Source organism: Lepidothrix coronata, unplaced genomic scaffold (genome assembly GCF_001604755.1).
Source record: "Lepidothrix coronata isolate B3197 unplaced genomic scaffold, Lepidothrix_coronata-1.0 Scaffold15, whole genome shotgun sequence".
NCBI lineage: Eukaryota > Metazoa > Chordata > Aves > Passeriformes > Pipridae > Lepidothrix > Lepidothrix coronata.
This window is the reverse complement of record NW_016690195.1, coordinates 2,992,391-3,005,096: the sequence shown is the minus strand read 5'-3', so window position 1 is coordinate 3,005,096 and position 12,706 is coordinate 2,992,391. Positions and strand designations below refer to the sequence as shown.

Genomic DNA, 12,706 nt, shown 5'->3' with positions numbered 1-12,706 from the left:
TCAAGCTAAACTGACAAGGTTGAAAATTTTTAATCACATTTTAGAAGATTAGTCTGGTTTTGCAAATTGTGCAAGACTTGACTACAGCTGTGTCACAAGCCATACTTTGGACTGCATATTTTCCCTCAATTTTTTCAGTATTTTAGGAAGGAAATAAACTGTATTTGGCACAGAGCACACTATATTAGTACAACAGGCACACAGCCAGCATCAGTCTATTCCCTGATCTGTTCCACTCCTTCCCATCATCCTACTTATAGCTCTTCATATTTCCTTCTCTTCCTGCATCATCCCATAAGGTAAGTGGTCCAGAGTAAAAGATACATTATGGCCTCTTATCACCAAAGAGCCATAATTTTGCTATGATGATTCAGGAATCTTGCCCAAACAGTACTGCAAGAGACAACTGAAAGAGTAAGAACTAGAAATGCATATGGATTAGTGTCAGTAGATACATTGAACAGGATACTACAGGAAAGGAAGTGCTCAAAGTGTTTAATTTCCAGACTAAAAAAAAAAAAAGTTTAAAAGTATAAAGTTTATTATAATTTTAATTATTTTTTGTGCATAAACTCAGGGTGGGGAGAGTGTTGTTACAGACTGCACCATAGTGCAAAGGTTAAAGAAGATCCTTTTGTACAAAAGATGCTAAGCAAAATTATTGTTATTACATATCTCATCTGTCCGAAAGAGAAGCTTTCATCCTAGAAAGCCCAGTTGAATTCCAGCATCATTTTCTGATCACCTTAGTATCTTCAGTAAAAGAAGTTTATCCCACAGGAAGAGAAGCAGAACATTTCCCAGACAAACAGGGGAAGTTTGGGCTACAGGTACCTACCTTGTGAAGCATGAAACTTCTGTTTTTCTTCTATAAATTTAAAATAGAAGGCTTATGATAAATCTCATCTAAAGAAGTTTCCGTGGTTTATACAATTTATGTTATCTTTCATCCAGATTTTAGAAATTTTAAATAAGTTAAAGAGAAAAAATTATTCAACTACGTCATTGTCAATTTTAGGAACTTAACAGTCTGAAGTTTTGTCAAGTTATATAACAATAGTTAAGAAGACAGAACAAAATTATGTTTACAGATGTCAGAAAATACTACAAAATTCCTTTTGGATAAAAGAAAGATAATATATTGTATGTAAGAAGTATAATGCAGGATATTTGTTAAGTTGGAATAATCAAGATCTAGTCCATTGCCTTAAGGTCACTTGTTTTCTTTATTAAATTTGTTTGAATAAAAATTAAAAACCAGACAGCATAAGGAGAATCAATTTTATAACTCTGTTTGGAACAAGGGTTTTTTTGCTTTGATAAATAAGAATCTATTTCATCCTTTTTTTGTAGTAACAGTACCAAGAAATAAGACAGGAACTACAGACATTCTCCACCAAGTTATCTGCTTGTATCAAAAGGGTCAAACTGCACTGCAATACCCAGTGTTGGGGCAGTAACGTCAGACAGACAAATGGCAGTGAAAGATTACAGTGCTAATTCTCATAAGTACCCAAAGCAGATGATGACTTCAGAAGTCAGAGGATGTATAAAGTTGAAGAAAAGCCCCGTTCCTGGAGCCATGTGCTGTCTTACCAATGTCCATCAATTTTGTACAGTGTATTCATTCAATAGTGACATTTTTCTTTCATTGTGACATTTTGTACATGAGAAAACAATTATTTCACTACCGCCACAATATGTTTCTTCCTCTCTGACACAAATGGCACAGATCCCGGTTTGCTGTGCTTGCGACGATTCAGTTCCCTAGAAACAAAAAAAAACCAGAAAAATGAAATTCAGTAGTCAGCACAAATGTTAAACAAATAACAGCTTCCTCCTCAAGGTATTAATGGAGACATCCTACAAGTGAAAAAGAAAAGAATTGCTCTTCTTTTATTAATCACTAGCCACGTATTCCTATTTCAGGAAGAAATACTGTTCCTTTTAAAAGTAACTTTAAAGTTGGTTAATTTAGAGAAGTTTCAAATTAAGCCTTTTCTTGGGAACTCAGTTTGATTTTCATGTGACAGGATTGGCTGCTCAAGTCTGTAGAGTCTTTCAGCAGATAAAGATGACTAAAACCCACTTCTTAGCTTAGCTTTGGCTACAGCAAAGTATGCCACCTCCTGCTCCTAGAAATTCCAATATGGCAATGATCTAGGTGACAGCAAACATTCATCATGGAGTCTCACATTACATAAAAAACCCAAAACAACACAAACCCACAAAAACCCAAACAAAACCAAAAAACCCACCACACCAAACACAGCCCATTCTGCTTCCATTGCCACGTGGCATCATGTCATGCTAAACAAAGCATTTTCCTTATAATCAACCCAGTAGTTCGTGATCACTCGTTCAGATGTTAAAAGTAGCTCATACTCGTTCCTCCCACATGCCGTATCTCTATCATTCCCATCCATTGCTGCTGCAGCAGCACTGCAGTGATGCACGTTTTAAGATGAAGAGAAAACAAATCCAGAAGAGGATGACATACTTTCGCCGACGAGCCTCTCTCATGATGCGTTGCTCCTTGATTTGGCAATATATGCTCTTGGGCAAGTGACGGTGCTGAGCGATGCGCCTGATCTGGGGGTGAAACTGGAACTTCTCCTTCAGCTTCTGATTGTAATTCATTGCTGCCTTCTCTCGCGGTGCAAGCTACAGCGAAAACACAGACAAGCACGTTATGAAAGAACAGGGATTTAACTGTCAATCTTTTTAGCTTTTAATTCAAGTGGCTTCCTTCTAGCAAATGGTTGTGACCACAGGATCTTCAGAGTTAGGGTAGGGAAATATTAAAAAACCCTAAAATTCCAACAATATCCCAATGCTCAAACACAAAAGTTTATTCACAGTTTCAAAGTTGAGTGAAGTAACCAAACTTAACTCCTGAAAATCATATTTTAATGTGCTGTAGAAAAACAGGAGGGAATACAAATAGGACACAGTAAAAGCTCATTGATCAGTCTTCCCTAATCTGAGATGATCAACTTTACCTGTAAAACAAAGATTTGCAGGCATTTTAATCACTAGCCAGTGCAAGTACAAATGCTGTAAATGAACTGCCTTAATGAACAGCTTTACCGACATCTTTTTAGGTGGCCTAAATCTTACCCAGCGCCTTGATCCCTTAGGAAGCACGGTGCACACATCAGATTTCAAGTATTAGCTTCACTGTATGACACCAGGGAGTTCCCACTTTCATCAAGCTGCTAAAAAAATCTTAAGTGTCACAAACATGAAATTCAGGTGAGCCAGTGCTGCCACAAAAGACTAATCTTTTATCCATGTTCAAAATTATGTCTGAGCCACCATTAACAACCCTGGAAGAGAAAAACGCCTTCTCCCGACAACCAACCTACAGAATATTATTTTTTTTTCAACTAGGCATTTTTTTCTTGGGTCCTAATACTTATTTATCGAAAGGAAAAAAATATGTGTGTGCTGTGTATTTGCCTAAAGCATTCACTTCTTCATGAGGAATATCAGTCTCTATGTATTTCGGATTTGCTCAGATCTCTAGGAATTTCAGCTGCATTTCAGTCTAGTGAATTTTCACATAAACATAAAATCTGTTAATATTAAATATTAACAGATGATAATCCCACTCTCTTTTTTTTCCTACCCTCCTGCCCAAAATATGCTCTATAGCTCCAATGTTTCAGACACATTTTCAAACTAGCTGTGGAACAAGTCTTTTGCCCTCTCACATTTATTTCACACACTACCATCTGCACCTAAAATACTAAAAACTCAGACAACTTTTTATTTATTCAGCTTTGAAAATGACTCAGTTTCACTAATTTCTTATTTTCAAGAAAAGACAGAACCCAAGTTTCAGATGCTAAGAGAAAAAAAAGCAGTAACAAAAGCAACAACTTTATTACACACAGAAAGTTTGGAAATTCCACCTACATTATAAATGGAATGTGTTTTTCCCCTTTTATAAGTGACTTCTGTTAAAATATTTAATGAATTCTGAAAAAATAAATATCATGCTCAGAAGATTTTGGTTTGGAATACCATAAATGGTCTGAAAGCAAGTATTGATAAAATATATAGCAAAGGATTTTCTCATTTGCACAATAAAGAAACCAGGTACCATATGCAGAGTTGCTCATTGCTCAAAAAATTCTTATTCAGGCCTCAGAGATACATAATGCTCTTAACCTCTGTTTCACTCTACCCTCTTGTTCGGAAAACCCAAATCTTTTTGCTTTACTTATATTTTTGTGACCTCTCTAAGTGAAACAGAGTAAATTTTACAACCCTAACCCACTAAAGCTGCACCCTCTGCTTTTTACTGAAATTCCTTCTAGTGAGCCAACCTGAATAGCTGGTTCACTCTTAATAAATCCCAGGTGTTCCCACTCTGCAGAACACTGCCAACGTAATCCAAATTAAAGAGCTTTTATTTTAATTAAATGCAATGATTTTCCTTTAATTTAAGAAAAGCAAATTGCTGCCGATTTAGTATAACCTTGATGATTCTACAGACAAGAGGTGAATCTGTAAATTAAAGATAAATCCAGGATATCTTATTTTAAAAATTAATATAGATCAAGAGGTTGTTGAGTCTGACTCCATTTTTGTGTGCAGTGTGGTATACAAAAAGGCACACAGTTGGTGACTTTCCATCCAACTATCAAATGCCAGTGGACAAAACACCAGGCTGTGCTAAATGCACCCTCATCTACATGATGGTAAAAGAAAATTAAAATTTTGCAGTAATGACAAGTTTCTGTTTATGGGAGATAGCAGCTAGCTAAGAAAGCAGACTGCAATAATCCACTGAATTCCAACCTCTCTCTTGCAAGTCATTTTACAAAGGTCAACGTGAACAGCTGAAGAGAACAGCATTACTCCCCATTCTGTTTTGGGCTGGAGAAGATGCACAGCATGATTTAGCAGGATTAGAGATTTTGTTTATAGGGACTAGAACACTGTATAATATAAAAAATTGGGATTTATATGACATCATGAGACATGCTCAAAGATGACATATGACTCTTCTTTCCATACATTCAATTTCATACACATTTAAGTGAATGTGCAACTTCCTTCCTACATGAGGAAAGTAAAAATTGTGTGGCAGAAAGAGAACTGATTTGTGCCACTTCACAGTGAATACCTAGAGTGAAAAAGGGAGAAAAAGAAATCTTTAAATGCAACCAAGTTGCCAGCAATAGGAAAATGCCTCCTCCAATAAACTGCCCATGTCTCTCTCCTCCCTCCTAATGATGGAGGCTGGTTATTTTTCACATCTAAATGGAAGGTAAGCATTTTTCCAGAGCCCTGATTGAAGAGCTAAAACCACCTTTAAAAAAAAAAATTATCCTTTTCAAGAGAGCTGTATTTGTACTGTGCAGTATTTAAAACTCCACGCTGTTAGACTTCCGTAATTCAGCATAAGAATATGAAATTAATGTTTATCAGTCCTCTTCAGGTTGCCCTTCTAGATTAGGGCAGGCAAGAGCACTGATGTAATATATTTTTAGAATCGAAACATATCCCAGCAGTTTTCTAAACCATAGCTTCTCTTCATTTATTTTTCCATTGCTCTGCTGAAAACACCTTTCTAAATCTGTTGCCATTAAGTTTATTATTCACTGTTTCCTGGACCAAAAAATTTTGGCTTCTTTACATCTAAATGGATGACAAAAATAAAAAAAGAAAGGTAATGTAAGGCAATGTGGATGTTAAGAGCACAAAATCATAGCTAAAGGGCTGAAGTTACAGGTGCACTGAATCAATCACAAGCCCAAAATCACTATGAAAAGAATGCCATGTCACACAGTATCTGGTACTGCTTGTTATCAGCATTACCTCAGAAAATGGAAATACTAGAACCAGACCGAAAGGATAAACAATTACTTTAGACAGTTTTGATGTGCTACTGCTAATGCACTTTGCTAGATCAAAACCAAGACTCGTAACTGCACTTCCTCCTCTCTTTCCAACTTTACTCAAATCTGTTATTTCTGCATCTTGTAAGAAAGCAGCAAACCTATGCTCCACTAGCACTATGCTCAGCACTAGTTTTACTGAAATACCAAGCAGAAGATTATCTTATTCAATTGTCCAGTGCTCTGTTTTAATTCAGAATTGTAACACAGCCAAATTTTGCAGCAGTAACTCTCTGAAGTAATGTTACTAAGCATTTATACGCTAAGAACTGTGGGTATAATTTCTTTTTTAGTGTGTCAGTAGACTGAAGAGCAATACAGCTTTTAAAAGTTTTACTGATGGTTCTTTGTTTTCACTATAATTAAAAAAACCCTAATATGTCTTTTCTAATCTATCCTTTTATCTAATTTATCTCTTTCTTTGTATTAATTACATTAATTGTACACTATTAACAGAAGTCTACTCTATTACTGCTGCTTTTCCAGCCTTTTCACTCAGTTGAGGCTCTATTTTCCTCTTTTCATCAAAAGTCAAAATCATTTACCTTTCAGAAATCCCAAACTTTTTCAAGAGCACAGGTAAAAAAGCCTCAAACGTACTTAACAAGCCATATTTTATGTACAGTATTTGAACAGTCCGCAGTTTCTCAAAAGTCTTGTTTAATTGAGTCTTTTGCTTCTGGACATGCAGAGAGAGATGTTTACTGCTTTAAAAATAACACCTGTTAAGTCCTATTTAATAATACATATTTGTCAACTAATCAATTTTTATTAAAAAGTAAATATTGCAAATTATTTTAAAGCAACTTCTGCGGTATCTCCAACAGAGAGATTTGGGGTTTGTTACCCCTATGCAAAACCCACGCAGGTTCAATTGTCAGTGGAGTAGAGACACAAGATGCCTCTGGCTCCTCAAGAGACTTTTATTCTTTCTTTCATGTTTCAATGATTTTGAATAATGAGTGCAGTGCCAAATAAATTAAAACCCAAAAGACAACATGCATGTCAGAACTGATGAGTGCTTGGACAGCCACGGTTCAGAAAGTACAACTTTCCAAGTGGATAAATGTTCAGCAGCCACAACATGAGTACTGTATGTTCACTATAACTTCCTTGGAACCCAGTAATGCTAAAAAACAACTAAGGCTACGTACTCATCAAAGAAAAAAAAAGGTTTGATTACTATTTTTCTTTCTCTTTCAGGATGTTGGTTTCCACTCATCCTGAGCCCAAAAATATCCATCTTAAAATACAATGTATTGCAAGATTTTAGCATTATGTCAGAAATACAGTGACCTTTGGATGAGTCATTCAATCAAGTCTTCTCAGCAAAGAAAAATAGCAGACCAAGCAACTAAGCATTTAAGACATATTCTGACACTTCTGACAGAATTACTGAATGCTCAGCTCTGGATATTCAAAACATTCAAAAAATAGCCACAGACTGTGGAAGAACTGGACACTTATAAAAGGAGCAAGCACATGCCTGTGAAGATAAGAACATCAATCCTATAAAAAAAGAAGAAGCAGGTACTGAAGAAAAGTAGTGGAACCTGCTAAACAGCATTAACAACTGCAATGTTAAGAATATCAGGAACTACCAGATTGGATCAAACAAGGAACAGCACAGTTGCCTGAACCCAAACATTTCCAAGGTATATCCAAGACTGTGATAAGCCATGAGGATACTACTCTTGAGTCCTATTAGCAACAATTACTCTAAATAGCTGAAAAATAAAATTTCTTAGTGCTTCTAAAGAAAAAATTTTAACAACTATAGTAGCTTCAGACATTCAAATTCCATGTCTTGCTACATTCAAGGCTTCAGCAACCTCATGCTTGAACACACTTCCACACAAGATTCGGGGATCTGAAACATTACCTCTTCTCATTATAATGTAATTCTTTACAAGTTCATTGATGTTCTCCACGAGAAGTGAGAGCAGTTTTTCTACATAATACACTATTGTCCCTTTTAAGTTCTCCCTGTATTTCTAAATAATTTTGTTTTCTTAAGATGTCTTTTGTTGTTGCGGGGTGTTTTTTCTAAGATACCTCGACAAGTTTTGTATTCTAAAGGATGGGATGACTTTCACTTCTGACAGTAAAAACAACCCAAACAAACCCACAAAAAATGAATCCCAAAAAAACTAACTCGAAAAACAGGAGGGGAAAAAAAATCAAGTAGTAAACCACATGTCACTTGACCTGTGTCACAGACAGATATTGATTTAGCTCTCTTGGGAGCCAACAGCCAAAGCGCTTTGACAGAAATGCTTACACACCCTTCCACACAGAATGTTACAAAAGCTTGTTTGGTCTGATCCCACAAGAGCAGAACCAAATTGTAGCAACAGCTTCCAAGAGGCATATGAAGTAACAAAACTGAACTTACAGAAAAACAAAAAAGGCTGTTTTATGTAGGATTCACTGTCAGGCCAAGGAACACAAGTATTAATGTGCAGACCACATCCAACAGCCAATAGCCACAACTAGTAGTGCCTTTTTTAGGCATATCCATGGCCAATTTTCACTGATGCAAATACTGCAGAAAACAGTAGAATGTCGTTTACCAGTCTACATTCTGAATACTTAAACAATAGTTTAGTTGTCCTTTTGGTACACAGTATTTCTATAATGCAGAAGGAGGTGGGTTTGCCCATTACTTCCCAGAGCCAATTATCCTCAGTCTTTCAGAAGAAAATGAGCCAATACCATCTAATAGTCAATACAGTGAATTTTTTGTTCACATCTGAAAATATCAGGAACCCTTCTATATGAAAATGTTATTTCTGACATTTTTCTTACCCACTTGACCTTCACACAGAGGGCACAGAGTAAAGATGCACATCAAGATTACCAGACAATTCTGTTACAGAACAACATCTTAGAGATCATGATCTCTCGCTAAGAATATAGTGAATAAACAGAGAAAGTTTCAGTTAATATTGTAAAATCAGGTGAAAAGGTTGTTGCCATGAGCATATGGATACAACAGAAGGAAAACAGGTAATAATTTCTGCCCAATCCCACACTGTCTAAACAAATTCAACATAAAAAGTTAAATCAAAAAGTAAAGTCTCTAAGGAGCTTTGTGGAGCCCCTGGAATTAGCAAGTATGGGACTGATATTTGTGTTTGACCACATGGGAAAATCCCAAGAATCAACGCAGAAGAGGAAAAAAAAGGCATCCTCAAAAAAAGAAGTTACCACGTTTAAAAAAATTCATATTTACAAACTTAAATAGTAGTTTGTAACCACAATTACTGCACAGTACACAAAGCTGTGGGTTTTTTACCTACAGCTCTATAGCAAAAATGAGAATAACAGGACTTCCCAAAACCTATGGTGGGGTCATGGCTGAAGATTTACATGTTATTTTATCTGTGCTATTCCATATCCAGTGCTTCACAGTGCACAATAATCCATGAACTGTCCCATTCCACAGAGTAGCTCTAAGTACTTCTACTACTCCCATTCACCTGCCACCTCTCCCAGCTCTGCTCCACTTCCCTCCTACAGATACTATAAGCTGATGGAGCTTCAGGTAATCACAAGCAGCCCTAGACATAACTATGCAATAGATGTCCCCTTAACTGCACAACATTCTTCCCTGAATTACAGCTTCCCTTTCCTCTCCCCACAATCTTTCACAAGATCAAGCAGAAATCCCCACAGGCATTATCTGACAGCTGTGCCAGTAGGCTCAGAAAAAGCATTGTAAGCACCTCCAAAACACTGTAACAATATGAAGCTACATAAAGGGATCACTCCCAGCAAAGTGTCAAATTCATTCTCCACAGTCACTCAATACTTCCAGCTGTGCAGATGAATATATAGAGCTGGGAACCATAAAGGAATATTTTGGCTTTGTCTATACATAAACATTTGAACAAGTGTAACTGAAAAGACTTGTTTAATTAGACTGGTGTCTGTTCCTACTAGGGACACTTCAACCAAACAGACTTACATTGAATCCAGTGGACTTCAGACACCACACCAGTTTGCCCAGTTGGTATCTGAGAGTTACACAGGCTAATGACAATCTCACCTATGCATCAGTGCCAATGGTTTATTTTACAATGCACAGACTTATCACGGTATGATTTTTTTAAATTTTTATCTTTTTTTTTATTTGAACAAACCAACTTCATGAACAAATATGAACCAATCACATACCAGTCAAAAATTTTAAATGTAGTAACCCAAAACTTCAACAGAATTACTTAAGTAAGGCAAAGCAGAATTTATTGCCTTTTCTCTAGTGCAAAGGGATGAATTCTAACCTTTAGCACACAGGTTAAAAACTCAACTCAAGTTTAGATCGAACTGATGATTATTGTTAAACAAGACCAAAAAAAGTCACCTTGTGTAACAATAATGAGGTATGTAATTTTATTATTATTATTACAGACCACAGTAAATGCAATGAGCTGTACTGCACATGTCAGTCTGCAAATTAAACACAAATGTCAAACTACAATTTTACCGTTTCCCTTTAGAAACAAGATTTTTAAGGCTGAACAGGTTAACCAGCTGTAAGAACAACAAAAAACCCCAAACATCTCGTGATAACAAAAAGCAAAATGCAACTCTTACCACTCCCAGTTTTTCAGAAGCATTGGCTTTCCACAGGCGAATATTCATCTCATCTGAGCCACACAGAATATATTTGTTATCTGAAGTCCATTTTACAGTGATGACGTGCTGCATTCGTTTGGTATGATATACCTCCCTAAAGCAAAGAGAAACATTTTAAAATGAGCTATTGTCACTCTTCCCACCAACACTACCTTTCAAATAGTAGAAAGCATTCTGTGCAAGGCAAATTTTTTTTTTACTTTTTGTTGCTGTTGTTTTTAAAAAAAATCTGACTTTTTTAACACTATGCTGATCTTATCTCTCTATACATAGAGATTCCAGTAAAGTGTAACAGTTAGACTGATAAAGGACCATCTCGAATAAGATGCTTTTTAAATAAATGCTTTCATAGAAACTACAGTAAATAGTTAAAAAATAACTCTTTTTGCAAAACATGCCATAGGTATACAATATGATATCCATACTGTTCCTGAAATAATTTTGATTAATGTGCATTGGGAATATTACGGAATGGGAATGCAGAAAAACAGGTGCCAAAGAATCTGACACCACCATTATGAATAAGAAAAAGAACAGCAAATAAACACCTATCCATTTATGATATATGGCAATGGATTTGCTACTCCTCATTGTGATTTCCCTCCTTTGCCCGAAGATGGACTTCCTTTCTTTTCTAATTTCTTCCAATCAGACTCCTGCTCGACAAGTGCTAACACCTGTTGAAAAACGTTTCTGCATGCTGCAGTTAAACCAATATTAAATTAAACTCATCTGATTTTCATTAAGTATGTATCAAACAAATTTATTCTTTCACTTCTGCTATGAAAATAAAGGACTAGGTACACTTTTCTGGTAATTTTAGCTACTTCTTAGCATTCTGAAAGTGAAGAAAAATAAGGCCTACTTATTGACCACCAATAGCCACTTCTTCAATGCATCAGACGCACTACAGCTTATACACCGTTCTCTTTCTTCTACTCAGTTATTTTTATAAGGAAAAACCAAGCAATACTGTAAAGGAAACATGAAAACAACACCTATTCAAGAGCTGTGGGAAAACTAGACTGGAATTTAACTGGAGAGGTTGTGAGAAAAACAAAAGTAATCAATATATCAGCTTAATAAGCTTTAATAAGCTTAATCACCTCTTGTAATTCACTAGTAAGCAATGCTCTACAAGAACAACCAGGTTGAAGACTGAGCACAAGTACCTTCAGAAAACATCAATACATCAGCTTTTCACTGATGTTGAGTTTAACGGTGCGTGTGCACATCTGCACTTTCACAAGCATTTCTATGTTTACTTTCATTCTACTATGTGACTCAATAACAAAGCTTTGCTTCATTCTTTGGGGAACTAAGTACTTTTCCCTTCCTTACTCTGAATTTGCAGCCTTTGCCTCTCCTGTTGCCGTCATCACAAGCTATTAAATATCATTTTCAGGGACAGGGAGAACACAAAACATGGCCAAATAACCTGGATCTGTCATTTAAAAGTTCATACAGAAATACAGTTCTGTTTACCAAGCATTTATTAAATTTAATCAACTTGATAATAAATCTTATTTCTTAGGGCTAAAGAATTTAATTATTTAAATTTTCATTTAAAAATAAAATAGAAAGCAATTGAAGTTAGGAGTTTTCATATTGGCAGGAGATCAGAAGTCATAACTGAAATACCGTCAAGATCCTTTATTTACAGATACTCTTAACTGCCCTCTCAGTTTTCCAAGTAGGATCACATCTACTTAGAGACTTTTCTCCATCCCATGAGATTAATATCAAGTGTGTAATTCTGAAAAAGTCCATCTTCTAAGGAATTTTGTGTGTCCCAGAACACTCTAGTCAGCCTATACAAGGCAAAGTTCTTCATTTGTAAGGCTTCTCCTCAATAGATTTATGGCCACCACACAAAAGAGGAAAAAAAGTGGGGATAAAGAGTAAAATTCCTTCCACAGGTCTTGGCAACAATCTGCTATAATGTGGAATAAAGCCTTTTACTGTTGCACTATGGGGTCTGCATATAATAATAATGGGGCCCCTGGTGGTCTAGTGGTTAGGGTGCAGGACTCTCACCGCTGCGACCCGGGTTCGAGGGGCCCCTGGTGGTCTAGTGGTTAGGGTGCAGGACTCTCACCGCTGCGACCCGGGTTCGAGGGGCCCCTGGTGGTCTAGTGGTTAGGGTGCAGGAC

The 12,706-nt window shown here is 36.3% G+C and overlaps 1 protein-coding gene across 1 annotated transcript in view; it reads right to left on the bottom strand.

Moving 5' to 3' along the window:
• Positions 1-531: 531 nt before the first annotated feature.
• DCAF13 (DDB1 and CUL4 associated factor 13) overlaps positions 532-12,706 on the bottom strand; it is a 24,299-nt gene continuing 12,124 nt past the window's right edge. Inside the window, exons 9-11 of the mRNA XM_017806521.1 lie at positions 10,512-10,647; positions 2,501-2,664; positions 532-1,767 (exon numbers count right to left, since the gene is read on the bottom strand). Coding sequence (XP_017662010.1) covers positions 1,680-1,767; positions 2,501-2,664; positions 10,512-10,647 — 388 coding nt within the window. The 3' untranslated portion in view covers positions 532-1,679. The remainder of the gene's footprint in view (positions 1,768-2,500; positions 2,665-10,511; positions 10,648-12,706) is intronic.